The 24,473-nt window shown below is 48.3% G+C and overlaps 1 protein-coding gene across 2 annotated transcripts in view; it reads left to right on the forward strand.

Moving 5' to 3' along the window:
- Positions 1-24,473, forward strand: part of COL5A1 (collagen type V alpha 1 chain) — a 148,453-nt gene that overhangs the window by 77,143 nt on the left and 46,837 nt on the right. For both annotated transcript variants that reach the window (XM_032200398.1, XM_032200399.1), the window contains exons 11-25: positions 216-278; positions 6,886-6,960; positions 8,248-8,340; positions 11,169-11,225; positions 11,377-11,430; positions 12,303-12,356; positions 13,147-13,200; positions 15,186-15,239; positions 16,058-16,111; positions 17,495-17,539; positions 20,300-20,353; positions 21,646-21,690; positions 22,309-22,362; positions 22,931-22,975; positions 24,182-24,235. In XM_032200398.1, the coding sequence (XP_032056289.1) occupies positions 216-278; positions 6,886-6,960; positions 8,248-8,340; positions 11,169-11,225; positions 11,377-11,430; positions 12,303-12,356; positions 13,147-13,200; positions 15,186-15,239; positions 16,058-16,111; positions 17,495-17,539; positions 20,300-20,353; positions 21,646-21,690; positions 22,309-22,362; positions 22,931-22,975; positions 24,182-24,235 (855 nt within the window). The remainder of the gene's footprint in view (positions 1-215; positions 279-6,885; positions 6,961-8,247; positions 8,341-11,168; positions 11,226-11,376; positions 11,431-12,302; positions 12,357-13,146; positions 13,201-15,185; positions 15,240-16,057; positions 16,112-17,494; positions 17,540-20,299; positions 20,354-21,645; positions 21,691-22,308; positions 22,363-22,930; positions 22,976-24,181; positions 24,236-24,473) is intronic.

Genomic DNA, 24,473 nt, shown 5'->3' on the forward strand with positions numbered 1-24,473 from the left:
CATTGCAGGGAGCTGAGCAGAGGGCTCAGCGCCCATCTGTGCCTGGGATGTGTTGCTTCCATGTGCCATGCATGTGTACGGAGCGCTTTGGAGTCTGTTTTCTGGAGCAAAAATAAACAGAAAGCTCTAATTCTTTTCCTGTGCTTTCTATGAACGTTACAAATAATGCACATTTTCATTCAGTGGCTTATTTTTATTATTTTTTTCTCTCCTAGGGTCTTCCAGGACCTCCAGGACCAACTGGACCCGTGGGCCAAATGGGAGACCCTGGGGAGAGAGTGAGTACCCCTGTTTTTCTCCTCTTAGAAGCCTTTTGTCATTTTTTGTCTTCAAAGCGGGACTGTGGTGCCTTATTGGAACCCTAAATTCTGCTGGTTGCACGAGGCGTTTGATGGTGTTCCCTCTCTGAGTCCTTGGTCTTAACACCTCAGAGCTGGGTGAAGAGGATGTCAGCCCTAAAAGATGCTTGTGCCAGGGTAAAGGGCAGACCTTTGCACCCAGGGACAAGTGGCTGGGGACTAACCACGGTAGTGAGCAGCACTAAGCACTTTTCTCCAGGCTAAAACCAAGACTAAAGCTGACAAACCCTCTCCTCTCTGCCTGCACCCTTTGGCATGTTATTAGTCATTAGGGCATGGGAGCTGGGCACTGGGAGAACAGGGTGAGCCAGCACACAAAACAGCCATGAGCACAGAAAAACGGAGCTCATTGTGATTCTGAATCCTCATTTCAGCTGGTGGTGCGGGTCCTGCAGCAGAGGGGTTGGTTTTGGCTGCATCCAGCACAGCCCCTGGTGTCGCACCACCATCCCACTGTGTTTTTCACCCCTATTTTAGGGGCTGCTGAACTCAAGCCTCAGCTCAGCAAGAGGTGTGCAAGCATTAGGCATGCAGGAAAAGCTTGGCTTGTCCTCTCTGAACAAAACGAGCTGTAATGGGGCCAGGCAGTTGCACCAAGGCAAGTGTCCAGGGCCACGTCAGGCTCGAGGGCTGCTGCTGGGAGCAATTTTAGCGGGCGCTAGAAGTCCACCTAAAAATAAAAGCGGCCCTAAGGACAGGGCACTTTGTGGCCTGAGGCACACAGTCTAAGTGACCAAAAGGGCAGAAAGCATGCCTACAGATGGCTCTTTGAAGGCAGGCTGGCTGGAGGTCTATTTTTCCAGCCTTTCTCTGGGAAAGCGGGGGCGGGAGGAGAGCAGCAGTGATGCTGATGGCAGGAGATGTGCCTGGATGCACCGCGTCCCGCAGCTGTCAGTGCTGTCACCCGGTGAATGCAGAATGCCTCGGCGATGGAGGGAGTGCTTATCAGCAAACACTCCTCAATCTGATGGCCAGGGCCTCAGCAGCTTTTCCTGGCAGATAACGTAGCAGGGTCTGACACACCACGGCGTCCTCAGCTGTTTTAGCAGCTGCTTTCTGAGTGGGGAATTGTCCTATCTGTCCCTGGGCTGCATCAGGGATAGGATAGAGAGACCCAGACCCTCTGCATCTGCAGGGTTTCCTGCTCTGCTGGCTGAGTTTCTTGGATTTTGTCTGTACAGGATGGGAGAAGCTGCTCAGGCTCAAATGGGAAGGTCCATGCCGACAAGGGTGTTGTGCTGTTCTGATGCACATCTTAGCACAGCTAATTGCTGCGACTCCTGTTAAGGATTCATGTTGTAGCATTGCTGTTTGTCTTTTTTCCACTTTATTTTCTATTTCAGTTGCATAACCTAAGACCCAGAATGAACACGAGGGAGGATTTGTTCCGTTGCAGAGAATCAGAACGAGATTTCTGTGCTACAAAGGAGCTCAGTGTAGCTTTGTTTGTAATGCTTAAGCGATGCTGGAGGTTTGCATGGCTGCCTCTGCAGTAACTATCAGGTCTGCATCGCATCCCCTGGGCTTTATTCCTCCTTACCCTTGCAGGCAGGCAGCACCAGTGGCAGCCCCTCAGGAAAGGGCTGAGCACATTTCCACCCTAGGATGGGATGAAGCACGATGTGAAAACTCCAGCTAGAACAGCTAAATGTTCTTCCCTAAATCCTCTGTAGCCAGGCTTTCTGCATTAAGTAGGGGCTGAGCTGGTTTTCACCAGTCTCTCCTACCCTCAGCTTTTAAAAGCTGTCATCCCTTGCAGGAAAGGCTTGGGGTCACTCTGGAACAACACTCCTGGGTCTCTTTTATGCCTCACATCCCCCTGAGCTGTTGTCCTCCCCTTGTACCCTTCCTCTCCCACCCATCAAGGTGGTTCTCCAGCCCGCCCATTCACCAGGAAAAAAAAAGCAAGAGATGGGAAACTGCATTTTGGTGCTCACTGAAAGCAACACCCCGTTGTTGTGGGATGTCCCCCGTGGCCTGGCTGCCATCCTTGGGGCACAGCAGGACCAGCTGCACTGCCACCTTTCCTGCCTGCTGGAGGATGAGGCAACCAGCTGGCTCCAAACCTTCCTTGCTCACCTCCCAGCCTGAGGACGTGCGTGTTGCAAAATGCAAGTGTTGGGAGAAATAAAACCATTGCTGGCCTGCACTGGAAGGTGTCTGGTGTGGTTTTCAGGTGTATTTGAGGAGATTGCTTAGGTGTTGGGGTCGTGTGGCAGTCAACCTGGCTCGGGCCCCATATTTTTAATTAAGGCTCTTGGTTGCCTTGCTGGTCCCAAGGGCCTTGGCTGGAGCTCGCTGGCTGCCGTGCTGTCACAACCCCCCGGAGCCCTTCTGTAAAGACCCTCGCTTCATTTACACTCCTGGTGTATTTATTGTTGTTTTTTTTTGATGGAACAGTAATAACATTTCTTGTGGTTGTGACATGATTGAGAACGAGAGGCCCTGCCTGAGCTCCATCGATCGGTGTCTGCGAGCTCAGAAAGTCAATACGCAGCCACGAGCCCGCGGCTGGGTGCCAGGGCCACCGCTCCAAGGCTTGCTTAACCCTCAAGCCACCACAGATCTGGGTCTTCCTGCACTGCCCTGGCAAGGCTTTGCATCCTTCAGTGTTGGAGTTTGTAGGGGACCATCCACAGTTCATCCGGGCAAGGTCCCAGCAATGTTTGTGCAGCACAAATCTTGCAGCAGCCTAGGATTAGTCAACACAGCCCTTGGTAGTCTTCATTTGCCCTCAAGTTCAGCCTCCATGGGTCCTACATGTTGTCCAGCTTGCTCTTCTACTCCCCTTGATGCTCTTCCCTGCTTTTAACAATTATTTGTGTGCCAGGATGGGTGCTGACCCTGATGAGGAGGGAGGTAGCGCTTCTGCTGCTTGTCCACGCAGATGTTTGCTGGCCGGGCTCCTCCTGAATGGCCGTGCAAAGCCAACCAGCAGCAGACACACTGTCCCTGATGTTGTCATTACACACCCTGAAATTAAAGGCTTCATTTGCATTCTAGCCCAGACAGCACATCCTGCTTTTACAGAGTGTCCAGAACAGAATGTAATCCAACATATTGTGCATGGAGAAGTGATGAACTTGCAGAGCCAGGAACTGAAACTGTATTAAAACACTCTTTTCAATTAGAGCAGCTCCTCTTTAATTTGTTTATTATTAACCCTGCGCATAGCTCATGAATTTACATGGCATTTATATGTGTACAGTGAGGAACATTTCTTATGCCAGCATCTGATAAGGACTTATTTGCAATCAGGCAGGTGCACTGAATTAATATACCAACAATATTCAGCTATGTTAATATTGGCCAACACTCATTTAGCTCTGTTTTATTCATCATGTCAGTTTGTTCATTTATCCCAGTTACTTTACAAAGCACAGAGGAGCTCACATCACCAGCAAAGCTGCAGAGCAGCCTGTTTGTGGGAGGTAGCAGAGGGCTGATGGGGAGTTTCTTTCAAGTGGTGGGAAGAAGGAAATATGGCACTTAGGAGGCCAGAGAGCTGTTTTGTGGGTACTCCAGAATGGAATGAAGAAAAGGGGAGATTTTTATTAATATCTTTAATTTTAAACGAGATGGTCTGTAGCAGTATAACAAATCTCACCCTGGTCGCTGACCCTATTGTGTGTTGGGAAATAAATGTGGGTGCCTTGGTGCTGCTGGGCTTCTGCTCAGCTTCCCTCCAGCTCTGAGCAAAAGCTGGTCTCAAAGCCATCATTACATTTCCCAACCTCATGCAGTCCTAATGTCTCCATGGCCTTATTTCCACTGAGAATAGTTTTTCATCTCCAGAGTTTAATAGGATCCCTAAAATCCTTCCTGCGGTTCTGAAAGGCTCGAAGCTTTCAGGGTACCCTTTCTTCCATCAGACTGCAAGCGGTGCCTTACACAGAAAACCCTAAATGCTGTGAGAAAGATCTTTTCTCATGAAATTCTATGGCCAGGGTAGAAAAATAATCCTTGACTTGAAGCTCAAAACTGCAGGCTGGTGGGTGGGTCTGTGTGCCTGCTGCTGGGCACTGTTCTCAACACCCACCGTGTGTCTGTCCATCACTGTCTGCTATGTGATGATCATGAGAACTAACACAGATGTGAGGTTAAGCGTTCCCTTGAAATATTGCATTAGTGTTTGTGCTCAGCGTGGCATCTTGGAGCACTGCACCAAATGGAAGTTGAAGTTCCCATCCCTGGTTGCTGTATATCAGCAGATCTCTGTTTACATAATGAGAGTGACACAGATTTACACCAACGGAGGGTCTGACGTGCTGCATTTCTTAAAGGCATTCAGAGGTTTCTGCAACCCAGCCTCAATTTAAATTTACAAAGTGCTTTGTGGTTTGGATTTTTCCTCCGTGTCACTGCCCCCCACTGCTCCACCCCGCAAGGAAAAGACCTCACGCACCCAACCTGAAACATAACGAGGCGTTTTTGTAGAAAAACACCCCGCCAACATTTGTCGGGCAGAGTACACAACAAGAGATAAACAAGCTCATTCCTGATCCGTCATACGGGGGACCAGAGCTAAAGGAGAGGGAAGAGAGGGAAGAAAGTTTATTATATAAAGACGAGCCTGGCCTAAATTATTTATCATGCTGCTGGTGCGGCAGATGGGGCTGCCCTCTGCACCTCGCCAGCAGAGCCAGGGACTCCGGTGTCGGCCAGACTAAGTAAACACCAGGAATGTAACATCATGAGCTTGTCTTGAGAAATGGATGGGCTGGCGTGTCGCGCAGCCTTCCTTCGGCGCTGAGGGAGCCGTTGGGTGGTTTTGATGATAAATCAGGGGCTGCAGCTCTGGCTCGCTGCAGCGCTGGGAGCAGCGTTGTTATTCCGGGCCGGTTGCAGTGCGGAGCTGGGCGCCTGGCCCACGGCACCGCGCTGCCCTGTGATTGTGGTGCAGGGCAGGGGAACAGCCCCGCGGGGTGGGGTGATGGTGGCTGTCGTTCCCCAGGGCTGGGCTCTAATTTAGGGCTCGGAACTTTGGCTCGAATGCTTTATGTTCCTTTTTAAGAGGGAGACGAGGAAGGAGATGGTAGGTTAAGGAAGGCAGGGAGGGTAAGGGAGGGAGGAAAGAGGTGTGAGGTGAAGCTGAGTCCGGTGCTCCTGCAGAAATGGGAAGGTGCACGGCTGAGACAAGATGTGGGGGAAGAAAACGTCAGTTCCAGTATGGCCTGAGACCTTCAGCCCAAACCAAGGCAGATCTGAAGGATGTTTATAGATGCCCCCTTTGTAGAAATAGACCCAACGAGCACCCAGATCTGAAAGCAAGACAATGGGGCAAGGGAAACACTTCAACTACCTTTTCTAAATCTTCTGCTTTAGGGACTTTGTACCCTTTTGTCTTTTCCTCCTCCCTCTCCCAGCTTCACCCCCCTTCCTTTGCATTGTGTGGTGAGCACACATCTTCTCAGGACAAGGGCTGGCTCTTCTGTGTCCATAGCAGTCTGGGATTGTGGCAGGATTTTATTTTCCCTTTTGTTTGGTGTCTGGATGGGTTTGAGAGCTTCAGACAAGTGGGAGAGAATACAAACTAATGTGGATGTTTATCGCTTGCCCTCCTAAGGGCTTTGGTCCTCCACAGATGACTTTATTGTTGGCATTTACTGACCAGGGGAGTGTCCAAGTCCTCAAACCTGAGCTTCTGGCCAGGCAGTTCTGTCTGCCTTGCCATGAAGAGAGCACCAGAGCTCCTGGGTCAAGATCAAGCCACTCTCAGCCCTTTAAGCTGGTGTGAAAATTGCAATTCTGCATGCTCACTGAGTGGTTGGATGTCATCCTCGTTTGTATGTAGGCTTGCTGGATGGTTGTGAAAAGTTGGGTTAACTTAAACTTATTGCCGAGTCCACAACTGTGAGTGTGAATAATTTGTGGGCTGTCTTATGGAAATTGGCCATATTCGATTATTTATGGCTTCATCAATACATCTTTTATTACGTACTTGTTTCTTTAGTGTAAGTTAAAGATACTCAGCTGATGTTAATCAGCACAGCTCTGTTGAGATCCTCGGAGTTTGGCTGATTTACAGCTGCTGACAGGATCACTTCGTTGTAGACAGAAGTAGCCTCACAGGACAAAAAAAAAAAAAAAAGAAAAAAAAGACTGAAGAGAGAAAAATGGAATGACCCAGATGACTGAACATGCACGGAAATGTATTTATCTTTCCACATTTCTATTTCGCTGACCTGAGTTATGAAGTTTCATATACCTTTTTAATAGATTTTAAGAGACTCTACTAAACATTGATTCCATTGACTTGGAACAACGCAGAGGGTTTTATTGTTCACTCAAATATTGCTTATGGCAGACACTGAAAATATAGGGGCCAGGATGTAAGGAGAGGGAATTACTAAGAAAAACCATGTGCGCTTACAGATGTGCTTCCACAAAATTTGCCAGACCGTCAGGATGCCAGCGTGCTCAACATGAGCTGTCAAGATAGGGAGCCTTTTGTGTCACAACACGCCTTTACAACCATAACTAAGATGGTGTTACAGAACTTTATTTTTATTTCTCTTTCTTATAGGGACCACCTGGCCGTCCAGGTCTTCCAGGAGCAGATGGTTTACCAGGACCACCAGGGACAATGCTTATGTTGCCTGTAAGTACAAATATAGCCCCCAAAAAGGCATTTAAATGACTTGGGCTCCTTGGAGTTAAGTGGTGGAGGGTGAAAGTCATGAGGAAGCAACTAAAGACATCTCCAAGGGCCAAATTTTGGGCATTACCCTGCTTCTTAAGGTGAGGAACCTCTAATGGCTGTTCATAGCAGTTCATCCAGGTTCTTACGGTTTTAGTATCTGGTCCCTTTTGACGACCAGTGGTTACTTTGCACTGTCTTTTTCCTTTACATGAAGCTAGCAAGTACCAAGTCAGTCTTCTTGATCCCGGGACACTAAGCGAGTGATTATATTTTGTGTCTCCTTTGATGTGAGAAAAAGCCCTCAGGAAACCAGCTGTTGAAAATGAGTGGTTAGGTACCAAAGGGAAAGAGGCTTTAGTGAAAAACCGCAGCACTCTTGTACGGGCTCCAAATCGCAGGGTGATATGTGTGTAGGTTACTGGCAGGGTGCCGAGGAGAGCCTGGGCCAAGTGCTCAACACGGAGCTTAGCTGGCCATTACAATACATTTGTTGGCCCCTACAGAAACCAACCGTAGGCCTATAAATTGTTTCTTTGGATCTGCTTGCCAAGTTCGTGTGGTCGTATACCTAGAGCCAACCAAGCAAGACGCAGAGGTGAAGTCGAGGTGAAAGAGCCTTCCAAGTAGGTTCTGCACTCTGCCGAATTCCTCTTGCAAAACCCCAAAACACGTGCAATTAAGGAATTGGAGATGGAAGAGACAGAAGAAAACATTAAACAATTCCTTCCCTTTCAAGTTCAGGAAAATTAAAAATAATCATTATTTTTTTGAATCCTTTGCGTGTAAGGATCATGGCTTAAACATTAGGATGAGTTTCCCTGAAGTATGCTGCCATGCTTGGGAAAGGCAGCCTCGGTCCCATGGCCACGAGACAGCTCCAGCCCAATAACCTGATACAACCCCATCTCCACCAGCATCTGCACGGGGGCTCTCAGGCCTGTGAGAACTTCGGCGTTAGTTTTGAGCAGTGGTGCATGAGGTCCTTACAGTTCAAAGCCTGCAAGGCCTCCTATTGTGCATGCTTTGGCCTGGCAGCGTTTGCTGTGCTGTTATGTCCATGGGAAACAGTCCGTGTTCGCTGGCGAGCTGTGCAACCCAAAAGCACGCTGCTTAATGGGGTGGTCTGGAAGGACACCGATGGGCCTGGGGCAGTCATGCTGAACAGAGCTATTTAGGAACCAGGCTAGCGTGAGTATGGAGACACAGCAACCCCGTGACCTGCTTTCTCTGTCTTGTTCCCATCAGTTCCGCTTTAGCGGAGGAGGAGATGCTGGCTCGAAAGGACCACTCGTTTCAGCCCAGGAGGCCCAAGCCCAAGCCATCCTGCAGCAGGCCAGGGTAAGTGAAGGGGAGCGGGGTGTCTCTTGCAGCAGGTCTGTGTTGATGAGGAAGACAAGATTAAACTTCTCAGAGGAGATGTCTCCATGTTTGCACCATCCATGCTGGTAACAGTCTCTTGACCTAGGTCTGAGGTGGGATTGCTGCGTGGCTTGAGGTGATGACACCTGGATGACTTGGCATTTTATTGAGCACCAGCAACAGGCCAGGCTCTAAAAACTCAGTTTTAAATTACCTACGGACCTTGGAGATGGCCTTCTGCTGATGGAAGTAGACATAAACCTGCTGCAGCGTTCTGCTGTTTATGCTGACAGTTTTGAGAATCTATATGAAAAGTCGTGGCATATGCTGTAGGGGATTTCTTTCTTTCTTTCATTTTTTCCAGCAAATCTCACTCAATAATTAAATGTATGTCACAGATGTAAGCTGTTCCCAGCTCCATGAATCTCAGCAGGCAGCCTGCAATTTCCTTTAATATATTTATTGAAAATACATGATGAATATCTACACCTTTTTTTGTTTTGTTTTATTTTGTCAAATGACCTTATTGATTAGTGATCACATAATCCCCAGCCGTGTTTATTATTTAGGCTCACTGGTGAAACAAGATGGGCCATGCACGTTCCCAGTACAATTCCTGTTCCCTAGCTGGATGAGTATGTCAGTGTATAAGGCTCCATCCTCAGCTGTTCAAAATAAGACTTCATTTCCAGGCAGGACAGCTTTGAATTTTCCCTTCCATGAGTGCTTGTCTGAGGTTACATTTGATCATTAGCACGTTGAAAGCAGAAAAGCAGCAGGCACAATTATATCAGAAGGGAAAACGTGAGGACCCCTTGAGTGCATTTCTGATTTATTTGCCCCAGTCTTGTCCAGGAAGGACCAGATCCTGGCTTTGAGCAGTAAAGGGGAAAATACAAGATGGTTTAGCAAGGCCAAAAATGAAAGGGGATGGCTTTGGGGCGCTTTGGTTCTCTTCCAGCCAAATGCAGCCATCAAAGGACATAGCTTAGCTGTGCTTCCCAGCATCCAAAGCCCACGTCTGCCGGCAGCTGGGTCTCGTAGCTCAGATGCTGTTGATGGGCTAAAAAGCAATTCCTTTCACCCTTGAGTGAAATAAAGTCCTTTAGGATCTCCACCCAGCTGGGTGACACATGCCCTTTTGGGTTTATAATGAGGGCTTTGGCTCAGCTGGGACTATTTTGCTTTCCATCCAGCTCTCCTTTAACTAAGGAGTTCAATTTTTCTCATGTTCAGGCAGAGCACAGGGCCCTGATGCCACCAGCCACTGCATTTTCCTATCCATTAACCTTACTCTGAGAATGATATTGGTGGATTATGATTCTTGTGTTACCTCGTCAGTCTTAATTTCCAGGCTGCCTACAGTTTTTCCATTAGCATTTATTTTGCTGGGAAATTGCTTTTCTTGACCAGATGAACGTTTCATGAGAAGCATCTGCTTTCTCAGACCTTTTTTGTTGTTGTTGTTGTTGTTTTCTTCTGCCTGTCAAAAATAGTGACTGATTTGAAAAAACAAAGTATCCCCCCCCCAAGAAAATTCTCTTTTCTGTTTTGTTTTTGTGTGTGTGTGTTTTGTTTGTTTAATTTTCAGTAAAATGTTGGGAAAAAATTTAAAAAATAATAAATCCTGGGCAACTTTTGGGCTGTGGATGAAAATTTGATAATTTCCATAAACAGAAAGATCCATTTCTTTACAAACATCAACCTATCATCAGGCAATTTCAGCTGAAAACCCTGATACTGAAGTGGACAGGGAGATAATTTTTTTTCTGTGGAGAAGTTATGGGATGTGGCAGGAATGAAAAAAGAGTCCTGCAGAGGGAAGTGCTTCTTTTTCTCTCTTTTTTTTTTTTTTTTTTTTTTTTTTTGGGTGGTGTTGTTAATTGCATTATTAGGTTGACTTATTCCCTTAAAATTTGGCTTTCAGTAGACACTGAAAGTAGACACTGTCCCAGCCAGCAGTGTTCCGGAGCAGCTCCCTTTTAGTGGGGAGTTGTAAAAAGATGCCACATAATCCAGCATTTGTGCAATATTTACACAATTCCAAGTTCAGTCACGGATAGGTTTTAATTCCTGTTATACACAGATAATTACAACTCTTTTAAAGTGTCGAATTGTCACGAGGGAACAAATTGTCCAAGTGATGTTATGAACTGTGGACGGCCCCATTACCCTCCACAGAAATTACCGACTTGATGCATGGTTACATGACTCCTTAATTACTGAGCTAAACGCCCCCCATTGCAAATTGAATTGTTCTATTTGGAAGATGCTAAGTAGTAATTAAAAAAAAAAAAAAAAAAAGGAAAAAATCCTCCAAAATTAAACTGCTAGTTTCATAAAGAAAAAGCCCTCCTAAACCAGGATGTGAGCAAACCCCTGTAGCATGTTTGGGTAAAGTTTTGTCATTTACCTTCAGTAGATTATTGTTAAAAGTGCCCGTTGTATTCTGTTTGTGTGTATTTTTGGAAAAGGGTTCAAATGCAGGAAAATCTGTGCTCTCTATCTGCCATGGGTCTCAAGCGGGGTGTTTATAGGTATCTACCTGTATGGGGCTGCAGGCAGCTGGGCTGTAGGTCCGTACATTCCCTCAGCAGACCGCCACCAACCAGGGGTTTGGCCCATTTGTGGAAGCAAGAAGAAGTTGATCAGTTGATCAAATTTATTGAGATTATGGAAATAGCTGCAAGGATTCCTGGTTCTCAGAGCATGCAGGGAACATGCAGCTCGTGGTCCAGTGTGGCCATGTCCCATTGAGGCAGTGACACAGGGACACAACTAAAGCAGCATCTCTCTTTCTGTTTCAGCTGGCACTGCGAGGACCCGCGGGCCCAATGGGTCTGACCGGGCGGCCCGGCCCCATGGTGAGTAAAGAAGCAAGGAGAGAACGAAGCTGGCACTGGTTCAGCACCTGCTCTTGGTTACCTGCATGAATGCCTTCTCCTTAACGCCCTTTGGCTCTTCCCTCTGGTTCTGTTGTGGCAAAATGCAGTGAATCCCATTCTCTGCCCACAGGGACCCCCGGGCAGTGGAGGACTGAAGGGCGAAGCTGGAGAAATGGGGCCTCAGGTGTGTATGGCAAGATCGGGGGGCTGCGGGGGCTTTGGGGAAATGCAGGTGTGGAGCAGCCAGCCTTGCTTCAGGGGCTGCTGTGGGGGAGCAGCTCAGAGCCTACAAATGCAAACTGAAACCAGGAAGGTGTGGGAACATCTGTTCCACGTATAAATGTCCCTTCAAGTATCCAAGTGCAGATTCAAGGCATAATTCCAAGCCAGCAGCGTAAAATTCTGCAGGTGGTTCTCCTTTCCTGCAAAGGCATCCACAGAGGGGTCCTGAAGGCCCTCAATACCCCCAGGTCCCTCTGTGAGCACCCCAGAGGCATGATGTGAGGGGGGGTCCCGCAGGCTGCTGAGGGGCAGGGGGCTCCTTGGTGCGCCAGCCTCTTGCCTTCCCCATGGCCCCAGCCATTCCCTGGCCACAAACGTTGGAAAAGAGATGTGGTGTGGGTGGCCTTGTAAATATGAGAAATGTTGGAGTGTGGGGAGTTCCTTATTGCTCACAAAATTGTCCTCCGGAGTCGTAAATCCTGCATCAAAGGGAAATTTTCTAATGGGGGGCAGGGATTTGTCTCCACCACCCTGAGCCTGTGACAAGCGCAGGGCTGCTCACAGGGTGAAGGCTTACATTTGGGTCTACGCATGCAACTCCCATCCAGACATGCTCAATCCTGCATCTACCCTGTGTGTTTTGAACCCCGGGCTCTGCTTGAGGGGTTCACCCCCCATTTTGTCACCCCGTTTTGTCACCCCTCTGACCCTCACCACCCCAATGGGGCCTGGCTGGGGATGCCTGTGGGGCCGCTGCTCCGGCCAGCTGCACAGGGTCCGTCTGTAATGCTGCTGGCTGACGGCGTTTCTTTCTCTCTCCTCGTTGCATCACAGGGTCCACGAGGCATCCAGGGCCCTCCCGGCCCGGCAGGGAAGCCAGGCCGCAGGGTGAGTGTCCCGGGAGCGCTTCGTCCCGTGGCCAAAGCAATTCCTGAGCGCTGAGAGCATTGCACAAGCGTGGGCTGGCGGCCAGCCAGGGGCTGGTCCAGGCCTTCTCGGTCCAGCTGGGCAGACACACGCGGGGATAAGAGCTTGGGGTAGGGAGGAGGGAGGATGGGAAGAGCTGCATGTCCATGCTTCCCATGTTTTAGTTCCCAGATTTTTGCTCCATGGTGCTGGGGTGGGAGCTGCAGGAGCACCCTGGGCTGCTTCGGGCAGTCCTGGTCTTTGCAGCATGCGAGGACCTGGTCCCTGGGGGTATCTGAGCTGGCAGAAGCAGTGCTCACTTGCTCTGTTGACATTCCCATTGCACAAATGCTGATTTTTATTTTACGGAGTCCTCCAGCTCTTTGTGTAAGCTTACCAGAGGAAGAAATTAAGAAGTTTTTTGTGTGACTCACATCCGGCTTTCATAAACTTTTATCTCATTTCAATTTGTGAACATCAACATAGCATATCTTAAAGTGTAATGGAAGGTTATTTTTTCAAATTGATGACTGTATCCCAATGTCCATGCTGTGAACCAGCTTCCCTGCTGTTTGCCATACTCCAGCCCACCAGGCTGACCCAGGATGGTGCTGCAAGAACAGAGCAACATTTTCCCTTTGCCCAGGGAAGTTGCTGCCCAGCTGGCAAGCTTTAGCTTCAATAAAGCTTTGCTTAGCCACAGACCAAAGAGCAGATGTCTCCGCAGTCCTACTTTACCCCTTGTGTCTGACTTTGCTTCTCTCTGCTGCAGGGACGAGCTGGCAGTGACGGTGCCCGGGGAATGCCAGGCCAGACAGGACCAAAGGTAGCGTCACATCTTCGTGTGTTTTTGGAATTTGCATCAGCTGGTTAGCAAGCAGGAACGGGAGGACCCTTGCAGGAGAAGCCCTCTTTGCTTGGACGAGGTGGCTGAAATGGTCCAGCGACTCCTGTGAAGATGTGGGCTCCACATTTGAGAGCTGAGGGAAATTAAACACACACCTAGAAGGCAGAACAGCAAGAGATTGTATTTTCTTTTCTTTCCTTTTTTTTTTTTTTTTTTTTGGTGCAACTTTATTAAATTGCTGGATCCCCTTAAGAATGAAACATGCTCCCTTGGCTGCAGTTGTAGAACAAATACTTCAGAATCCTAATTACAAAAAACAAACATGAATGAGCAGTTGGAAATATCCTGAAATATAACTACCAAAAAATACCTATTAAGTGGGTGAGGAAATGTAGAAGGCATGGTGAGGAATTTTAATGCCTTGTATTTATCTTTGAGACAAAATCCTTTCATTCAGCTGTGATCTGCAGGTATTATCAAGCAAGGAAGGAGCTGTTCCACTGAAATTGAATGCAAAGAAAGTTTGCTCAGGGAATCATGTATTAAAGGTTTTAAGTACTTTATTATGTAGATACTTAAAGCTGGAAAAGATGGGGGGTTTTGATACAGAGACAGGAGGCTGCAAATCATTTATCCAGTAAAGTGCTTTAATGAGCATCAACTGCCCTCCAAGGAGTGTATGCCAGGGAAGAAGGGAAAACAGAATAATGAGCAGCTCTGGAAACGAGCTAAATCTGCTGTGAGCAGAGCCAGAGCAACGCCCCATGAGCTGACAAAAACGAAGGAGCCATCAGTTACCCTGGTGCATCTCCGTCAGCCTTGGCCAGGTCGATTTATCCTCCAAAATGCTCTGTTGTAACCAACTTCTTCGTTCGTAGGTAAAAGGTTTGTGGGAGGAAGGAGTGGTGCTCATCCCACTTACCACTAGTGTGTGCTGTGCCTTTTGACCAGGGGTTCCTCACTATACAAAGAAAATGGGACTTTCCTTTTTTATCTGTGCCAGGTGTTGTGTGACAACATCACCCGCAGTTTGCAGGTGCCTTTGGGACTTCCCTTTTCTGAAGAGCTGAGGCTTCCACAGACAGTCTGTCTCAGTGCATTCCTGCCCCTATTTCCCCCCAGAATACAGGGAATTGGAACAGGGCACAAATTCAGTGAGGAAAAGCAGCTGTGCAGAGGAGAAGCCCTGCTGTGCTTTGCTGGGTTTCACCAGGACCTGGCTGCATCCCAGCGCTGGGGGACCCATGCTGGTCTGAGCCCCAGGAAGCTCTCTGAACTACTGGGGTTTTAATTTTTCCTCCTCACACTTCAGCTTCCCAAAGAGTTGCCCGTTTCCTTTGGGAACATCTGCAGAGCTGGGCAGGGGACGTGAGGAGCGAGCAGCTGTGTGCTCAGTGTGTCCGCACGACTTCTGTTTTCCCAGCGTGGTGCCAAGCACAGAGCAACACGCCCGCCCTCCTAGCACAGCTCCTTATTTTGGGCTTGGCATCGTGCTCCCCAGGACAGCCAAAGCCCTGTTTGGCCAGGATTAGAGGGGTGTGTATGGGATGGGTTGTGGTGGAGGCCAAGGTGGTGTCTGGGGACCTGTTGGCAGGAATACTGGTGCCCAGCTGGCTACCATTGGGTCATCATTTGTAATTCTGTGGAATAAAATGAAATAAATTGCACTAGAATAACCTGTCCAGAATTGAGATGCTTTAGATGATGGGACTCCGGAATTCACATGGAAAAATAATAAGTCTGTAGGTGCTGCAGGAAAAGGGAGGAGGTAAAATGGCTTTATTTGAGCATTTTTCTTTTTTTTTTTTTTAGTCTATAACTTTGAAATCATCACTGGTCTGATGGGAGGTGAAGGCTGAATGTCTGAGGGAGAAAATCAATCCCTCCTTGACACAGAAAGGAAACAAATTGGAAAGATATTCAACAGCAGGTGGAAGCGTGTACTAACCTGGCTTTTCTTTTAGGGTGACCGAGGGTTTGATGGCTTGGCTGGTTTGCCTGGTGAGAAGGGAAATAGAGTAAGTTATATTCCACTTGTTTCCTGGCTGCAGTCTGTAATGAAACCTTGGCAGGACGACATGGCTGGGAGGAGGGCAGCTATTGCTGGGGATGAGCCAGAACAGTGCAACGAGAACAAGAGTGTCCTGAAGGATAATGTGGGATGTCACAGCATTGCTCCCAGGCACAGCACTCACATCCTGGGAAGCTGCAAAATCCTTCTGGGATTGCTTGAAAGTGGAGGGGGGGGATCACTTTAATAAAATGCAGACTGAAAAATTAGAAGCAAAACCTGCTTTTAGTGCAGATCTGGATGGGAACTGCCAAAAACACAATGGGATAGTTCGCTTTGGCTTATAATTAAACAATGGGGAAAAAAGCAAGAAGCTAGTTATTTTGGTAGGCTGCCTCCTCTCCCTAGAGAGAGCCACTGTCTCCCCAGTTAAACCATTAGTTTGTAAAGCTGGGGAGTTCTTGAGACGCAGAGATCGCATTATGATTACAAGCTACAGAGGAAAGGCAAGACAGTGCCTGAGAGAGATGCTTAATTGGCGAGATGTGAGATAGTGGGATGCCTTGGGTGAAGGAATATCTGTGTGCAGAGCCCGAGTCCCCTTTTCTTGAAGGAGCCACAGTATCTGCTTGTTTCGCAGACCCCTAGTGAGATGTCATGAGTAAATCCTGTGCCTCATGCACAGGAAAGTGAGGATACGAGCATCCTCAGCACATGGTGCAGACAGAAAAGGCAAGCCTGTTGCTAGGTTTCTCGCTATTACCCGATGTTTTCCATTGCCAGACTGTCCACCTTCTCTGAGGATTTTCTGCCTTTCCTTCACAGGGCGAGCCAGGCCCCCATGGACCCCCAGGGGCTCCCGGAGAAGATGGGGAGAGGGTAAGTTTGTCTGTGTCTGCAGCAGTCCTTTGAATTCATAACTGAGCCCTGTAAACGAGAAGCAGATGTGATGGCAGCACCGGGCGCACGTTGCCTGCTGCCATCCCCTGCAGCAGCAGCAGCAGCAGCAGCTCGTCCCTGCAGCGTGGTGCCACGGGATGAGAGTGACATGGGGCAGACAGAGCAAGATGGGAGGAAGAAAAGTGATGAGGATTTTAAGTATCTGGTCAAAAAACTCTGTTTTTGTTATGAAAAATCATGTCATTGATGATGTGCGCTGCTTGTTTTCTAAGATACGGCAAATTGCAGCACGACTTGGGGAATAGGGAGTCCAGATGGACATGGGAATCAAAGATTAAATTGTTCAGTTCAACACCATGCAGCAGTCGATAATCGCAAGGCCTTTAGCAAAGCTCAAACTAAGCGATACAGGCCTAGAAGAGATGGTTTAAGAGAAGAGATTGCAAATGCTGAATGTGTAGTTCTGGGAAGTGTGCGGTTCAGTTGGAGGAGTATGGATTTCCCAGGCTCTAATCCCCCTCCACAATGTTCTCTTTCCACCTTTGGCTATCTGTAAAGCACAGATAATAATGCCTTCCTGACCACAAAGTTGTGAGGATTAATTAGTCGTGGATATAAAGGGCTTTTAAGTCGAAAAGACCTAACTTGCATCTTTGGGGGAAAGAACAAATTTCTGGAGAACTTTAATCCTAAAGAGAAAGAGAAACCATGTAAGGGGAAGAGAGGGCATAGCTGAGGGGAAGAGAATGCATTTTATCAGCAGCAGAGGAGGGTTTGCATGGGCTGGCTGCTAGGATTGATTTCCTGGGTGTGGGCGTGCTGGGTTGTGATACGGTGTCCCTGGGGGAGCCTCATGTGTTAGGTGGTTTAAAAATGACTTGGAGGAAGCACCATTGGTGGGCATCAACAAGAGGTGGGTGTGGAGGGATGAAGAATTACCCCTTTGATGCCTCTGGTTTATCTGAGGAGCCAGTGGGTTAATCTGGCTAAATCAAATTCCCCGGGCAGCGCTCCCATGCTCCCCTTCAGTAGGCACTAAATCTTGTGGTTATTGACTCACATGGCCCGAATTGTTCCTACAGTATCTTGGCTATTAGCAAAATCCATCTTTATAAACACTGACATGAATTATGAAGTATCCATACAGCATTTCTAATCCTCGGTAAATTCTGCACACGCAGTATTAGTCTCGCGGCTTACGAGGTCTTCCTTATGCACGGCTACCCTTTTATTACTCCAGGGAAGCTGCTTTTCGGTGTGATTATTATTTAACAAGAATGAAACACCTGTGATGTGACTGAAATATAACTGCTTTGCTCTGTCTCTTTTGCTGCTTCCCTCTGTGCCTTCGCTGCCGAGCAGGGAGATGATGGAGAAGTTGGACCCCGAGGGCTGCCTGGAGAGCCTGTGAGTACCTCCTGGGGCTCGGCGTGCAGCAGCACCGCTTTGGTCAGGGGCTGGACATGATCAGGGTGCTTTAGGTGTCCCATGGGGCAGCTCCTGTGGTGCTAATCAAGACCCCCGAGTTCTTGCAGGGAACAGCTTCTCCTGCTTGAAGATCCAAGTGAATGGTTGGGAGTCTCTTTGCCTTAACAGCTCTCGTCTACTTTTTTCACCAAGATGCCTACTGAGGAGAGAAGATGCTTTCTGATCTTGTATTACTGATGAGCAAACTTCTCGGTGATTCTATTTGCTCAGTGGCTAATATTTGAAATTTAAACCCTGTCATTTTAAAGGTAAAGCTTAGCTTAGGCTGGTCTCTCGTTTTTCCTGCATGCATCCTCCATCTGGACTGTTTAGGAGTCAGGTAAGTGGGCTGGGGTGTGAAGTGTGCATGCTGAGTGTAAGTGAAATGTGAGTTTTGTGAGTGTTAGTAGCAAACAGCAGTGAGGAATGGTTTTGTCTGCTATTGCAGGGGCAATGGCAGCAATCAGCCATGCGGCTCATCACCTGCACCCCTAGTTTAGTGCAGTGTGAGTGATCCCATCTAAATCTTAGGATGCAGTCCTAGCAGGACTGAACACAAGGGGACGTTTGCCATGACCTCAGCGGGGCTGGTGTTCTGTTCACAGCACACAGAACTTTATAAATCTGCAGAGTTTGTCAGCGTCTGGGCCTGCAGCTCCATATGCTGTTGCTAATGCTGGAGCAGCCAGGCCAGGGCTAGCGAAGGGGACAGTTCCTATCAACAGTAAGGTGAAAAGGAGATGCTCATGATTTGAACAAAAACCTCCTGAACAATCCCGACAAGTGTTTTGGGGGAGCGCCCCACCAAAAAGAAACAGCTGGGTTTTCAAATCAAGACTCTGAAGGCATTTTCTGTCCCCAGCACCAACGATTTCTGATTTTGTTGGCAACGATGAACTCTGTTTCTGGCTGACCGTAGATTTCTGAGTGTAGTACAGTCATTGGCTGCTCATAGTATCCCAAACGCACTTCCTTTGTTATAAAAAGAACATTAACTATCTATCATTGGCCATCAGCTTTGCTTTCAAAATGTCTTATTTTGTTGTTGAGCGGCCCAGCATGGTGGCCCGAGAGTAATTGATGAGAACTGTTGGACACACTTCACATGAGAAAGGGAAGGCTTGGCATTTACGGACTCGTTGGAACTAAATTATAGACGAGATGTCTGATTAACTTCTGGGAAAGATTAATCAACCCAGCTATCTCCTCAGCACATGTCTAAGCAATAACTTATGGGTTATTAACTTCTTAAAAGCATTTATATGCTCAGGTAACAGAGTAACAAAAGAGGAACTTAAATGATGATCGTGCATGCAGGGAAGCTTATTTTTATAGCAGCCATACAAGAAAAAATATCAGTGGTTGCCAGAGGAAAGGCTTAAATTGCATCACAGGAAACTTCTGGTCATAAATACATGTCCCAAATCTGCATGTTTTTACCTGCCCTGAGCCAAAATAGGGTCTTACCAAATTTAATCGTAACTGATACTAGTGGTGTGACTTAGAAATTCGTTCCTCTTCATCCTGCCTCATTTCCTTCCATAGCTGGTTTATACAAGCATCAGCCAAGGAGCTGCTCTCCTGGGGCTTAGGGTACAAAGGCCCCAGCCCCTGCAGGACCCCAGTGGCTGGGAAGGGCCCCGTGCCCATGCATCCCGTTGGCCCTGCAAACTGCTTTTCTGCAGGAACAAAATCCCCGTGGCCTCTGAGATCAGAGCCTTTCATAATGTCTGCTCTTCTGTCCTCTAACATTTCATTTTAATTCCTCTGCGTCATAAAAAGAGATGTGCAATATTTGGGCAGACAGATAAAACTGCCCATCAGTCAAGAACAGTTTTCCTCCGTGACAGTGAATGAACACCAGCCTTGTAAATGTCCAGGGTCCTTTTACCATCTCTAATTGAAGAAAGGGCCTGAATTTAAAGGATGAGCTTTGCATCTGAGCGCTCAGGTGGGCACACAAGGCCCCCTCTCTTTCCTTTTGCTGCAAACCCACCAGGTAGAGGGGCTGCTGGAGCGGGGTTTGCAAAGTCAGGGAAAGTACATTGAAGCATTAGCTGTCAGACTCACTCTCTCACATGGATACAGTTCTCCTGACACATCAATGCAATACTCAAATCTCCCCGATTTCCCTGAAGATGATGCTAGGTTTCATCTGGTGAGAAAGCTAGGAATGGCAAGGTGTGGTTTAAGAACCAAATGCCTTTGAAAATGCACTGTTATGCTGCAGGCATAAAACCTTTTCCAGCCTTACTTCATTGCACAGATTGTCAATGACCAGAATTAAGTCTGGAGAGATTCAGAAATGCTAACCTTAATGATCCATTAGTGGAATAAGCTCGTTCTTCATGGCGCTCTCCGGCTGGAATGACTTGGCTGTGACACGTTTTGCATCATTGTGTGCATTACAGGGTAATCCAGGAATATGATTAAATTATTTAAAAATTAAAAAAAAAGTGTATGAAGTGGGCCTTCTTCCAATCCAAGGGATAACTGTATGCATGGATATTACCTCGACAAAAAGCATTTCAAGGGTGCATGCACACAGGATTTCTCTTACTGATTTTTTAACCCAGACAGCTGCTGTTACTGCAAAACCAGTAGGGTCGTGGCCAGCCCCGATGCTGTGCTGGGCAGAGCAGTGCCTGGCACCCATGGCGGAGCACAGGATGCACTAACCCTGCTTGTTTGCTCCAACAGGGACCCCGAGGACTGCTGGGACCGAAGGGGCCACCAGGACCACCAGGGCCACCGGTAAGTTCCCAGGGCTGCTGCCTTCCTGGGTCATCTCAGCCAAAGCACCCTGCCCCAATTAGTCGTTCAAGCAGATGATGCATCTGCACAATTCTATATGTCTGTGCCACAAGAAGACATGTTCATAAAAGTTGCTGCTCAAAGGCTGTATTCTGCCCTGTTTTCAGTGCTGTCACCTCTGCATGTGGCAGCCCAAAATTTGGCTCACCCGAGTAGAAGTTAATGCCTAGCTCAGCCTGGGAGGGCAGAATGAGAGCTATTAACGTGGTGGCTTTGCTATTAACTTTTTCCTATAGGGTGTTGAACCTTCAAAGCAGTTTGTTCAGGTTTCAGGCAAAAGCCAAGGCAAGAATGTGCAGTTTTTATGCAGGAGGCAGCCACCCTATTTGTCGTGCACTGCTGGCCAGGGAAGTGCTGATGTAAGGGCTCCTTCTGCAAAGCACTGCAGCTCACTGAGGTCCCAGGATTTAAAAACAGGACCCTGGACTGCTGCTAGAGCTGAGGGGGTCAGGGTTTTAATGGTGAGCGTGGTGAGGTCCTTAACCCCTCGTGGGATGTGGAGACATCCTCACTTTGAACTCCTAGTCTGCTGAAATTAAATGAGGCTTCAGGATCTGCTCCAAAGCTGTTAAAAATGGATAACCTAATGTGCCCTAGAGCAAATGGGTGAACGCAGAAGCCCCAGCAGGAGGTTTGCATTGACCATCTACCACATTACACCCTCACTGAAGACGATCAGGGCAGACATGACCCTGGCTGCCTTTTTTTGTGGCCCTCTGGTACAAGGGGGATTATTTTGTTGGCACAGGCTCTGTTTTGTTATTGAGGAAACCTCAGCCTTGGAGGCTTTGCTTTGTCCATAACTCTGTTAAGAACAATCTGGGTCAAATCCTCGTTTTGGCACAGCCTTGTTGGCTTCACCTGAACAATGCATTCCTGTCCCGAGCGAGGTCTGTGTCCAGTTGTTCCTTCTCACGAGCTACTACCAGTCTGCTCGCTGTCGGAAGCAATCCGGCTGCAGTACGTAGCCAGGATTTCTTCATCTGGTGCTGATTCTGCTTTTTCAGGCAGGTTAAACCAGTGGGAAAATACCAAAATGACTCTTTAAAGTGTTAATTTTTGCTGGATTCATAGAATTGGCTGCTTAACAAAACACCTTTAGAAAATTGCTCCATTTCCACATGGTCTAAAGGGCCTCCTGATGTTTTCTTATTTTTATTGCATTTTCCCTGCTTTTGTGGTGCGAAATATGCAGATATTTTCTTAATGCTGTTTTTTCAATCCTTTCCCAGGGTGTGGCTGGTATGGATGGACAAACAGGTCCCAAGGGGAATGTGGTAAGTTTTCACTGCAAGTTTTACAGACGGTTCAGATATTATATAGAGAGAGCATATGTGAAGTGTAAAATGTACTCCATTAAATTAGATTTGCTAATTGCTTTTTAGCCTGGTCTAGATTCCTATCAGGGCCTGTGAAAACCACCGAGAGTATCTTCCTACAGCAAACCAGCAAATGGCTGTTAATTTATTATAATTTCTGATGGAATTGCACATTATTTCCCCGTGAAAGATCAAACATTCTCATCAAGACGTGTGCTGTTCTAATGAACATCGGAGCACTGTAGTTTAACTGAGGGGGAAAAAAATCTTTGTATGCCTCCTCGTTGGCTCTACCAGGCTGAAGGGACTCCTGCAGAACAACCTGATCAGAGCTAGGCAGCACTAAAGCCCCTCACAGCTTGTTTGGGCAGCATGGCCACGCACAGAAGTGTGTGTGCAGTGAAATAACTTCACTCCTCCTGCCCCACCATGGAGTGAAGCTGTGTTCAATGCCCAGGAGCTCCTGGTTGCCAACAGTTAGAGAAGGGTTCGAGATGCAAGAGGGATGATGCTGTTCAGGCGTCCAGCTCCGCTTGCTGTTTTCCTGCTCTCAGCTCTGCCTTTGCCTCCTCACAGGGTCCTCAAGGTGAGCCGGGCCCCCCAGGCCAGCAGGGCAACCCAGGTGCTCAGGTAAGAGGGAAAAAACTGGAATCAAAAACCAGGAATGCTGGTTTGTAAGAAATAGATGGACCAGCAATAAGGAGATTTGCTGGGAATTGGCTCCATGTACGTTGCTGGCCCAAAATCTTCCTGAAAACGCTCCCAGTTTCAGATCCCTCCTGTTCTCACCTGGCTCTCGCTGCCACGGTACAAAGCCAAGCCCAGGTCCAAGCAGTCTCATCAGCCGAGCCACATGTTGTGGCTCCTGTCTGACTTTCAGCATCCCCCATCCAGATGTTGGGAGCCAGAAGGGTAACGCAGATGTCCGAGTCCTGCTGTCAGCCTTCGGCACGGCTCCGCTCCCATCGTGGGGATGAACCTGGCTGCACACCGCGAGGCGGGATGGCTCCCCGGGGGAGAAAATGAAATTACAAAAATGAGGTTTTATCAGCTGGTGCAAGGCGTTTTGAGAATGAATGGAGCCGGGGAAATCCCCAGCCGTCGCAGGCACTAGAATGATGCTTGGCTGAGACATTGCCAAAATGCATTTGGAATGAATAACTCGTTCCTTAATGACCCTAGGTTTTTCTTTTCGCAGGGTCTTCCAGGTCCACAAGGCCCCATCGGTCCCCCAGGAGAGAAAGTAGGTTAAAATGCCACAGCTCTGACTTAAGACAACTGTTGCCATTAATATGCATTTGCTGCTTCAGCTGCTCCTTTGCCCCATATGCAACATCTGTTTGCAGCCGTGTCCATGAAAGTCTAATGTGTCTCATTCCAGACAGAAGAGAGACAAGAAAATGCAGTTTACCTCGAATTCATAATATTTGCATTCATTTCCTATTTTAACAGAAACATTCTGAAGGCAGCCGATGGCAAAACATTAGCAGAGGGCTGAAAATTGTCTCTTTCTGCGGGCTAAGTGCCTGGAAGTCTGATGGGGATGGTAATGGGAGGAGCTGGGGGTTGGATCGCTCTGCCGAGGTCTCCTCGTGCTGCCTCCTCCCCGCTCCCAACCCATGCCAGCTCTCTCTGATTTCCCATCGCTGTCGACGTGGAGTTGCTGCTGTCCTCATTCCCCCAGCAGTGCTGGGACCATCAGAGTTTAAGCAAGGGCATCGTTTTTGCCCATGCAGATGACAAAGCAGCTATTGCTGGGTGCTCGTTCAGCTCCCACAGGCAGGGGATCCATCCAGCACGCGTGCGGGAGAGCTCCCTGCTCGTGTTGGCAGCCCGCAGCGTGCTGAAATTATCGATCAGCAGGGGAAGAGTGAAGGAGCACATTAGCAATTCCAGCAGATAAAGGGCTCTCGGGTTTAGTGCTGAGTCACGCACTTGCAGCAGCAGTGGCGCTCCTCGATAGCGTGAGAAATCAGGGGGCTGCTTAATTACCGAAGCGACCACTTCCCCACGTTAAAGCAGCAAGGTGCAGTCAATGGGGGCAGCTCCACGCCTGATTTTCTCCCTTTGCCTATTAATCTTCCTGCACTTGTCACCAAAGGGTGGGTATTTCCTAGCCTAGCAAGCCCCATGCTTTTACTTGCTCCCACCTATGCTTACGCATGGTGCCTTTCTCAGGGCAGCCACTTGCTCCCAGCCCTGGGCTCTGTTCCCAGCCTCGTGCCCAAACGTCTCCCTCTGAGCTCTGCCAGGCCTGGGTAAGGTGCTGGCACTACTGCCACATCTTCCTGGGATGCTGGAATCCCAGATTCCTTTCAGACTCCTTGCAAGTCATGGCAGCTTTCCCAATAAACCCACCTCCCTGCAGCCTTTCACGACTAAAGCAAGCAAAACTGGTGCTCTGGGGGCTCTGGCTATTGCAGCTGATGATTTTTCTGTTTGTTTTTAGGGGCCTCTGGGCAAACCCGGTCTTCCTGGCATGCCTGGTGCAGACGGTCCTCCGGTAAGTCATCCTCTCCCAGATCTTTCCTTGGCACAGGGACTGCAGGGGTGATCCTGCACCCACCCATCCTTCCTGGGTGCACCGTGGGCTTGTGAAGTCTGTGAGCCTGCAGCCTGCCCACGTTTCACCTGGGCTGAGGGGTTTGAGTTGGCCCTGCTTTGAGCTTTGCTCAGCCTCACAGTGTAGCACAGGGCAATTCTTGCCGTCTTTTTGGGCTTCTTTTTCCCCTCCTCCTGCT

Source organism: Aythya fuligula, chromosome 19 (assembly GCF_009819795.1).
Source record: "Aythya fuligula isolate bAytFul2 chromosome 19, bAytFul2.pri, whole genome shotgun sequence".
Taxonomy (NCBI): domain Eukaryota; kingdom Metazoa; phylum Chordata; class Aves; order Anseriformes; family Anatidae; genus Aythya; species Aythya fuligula.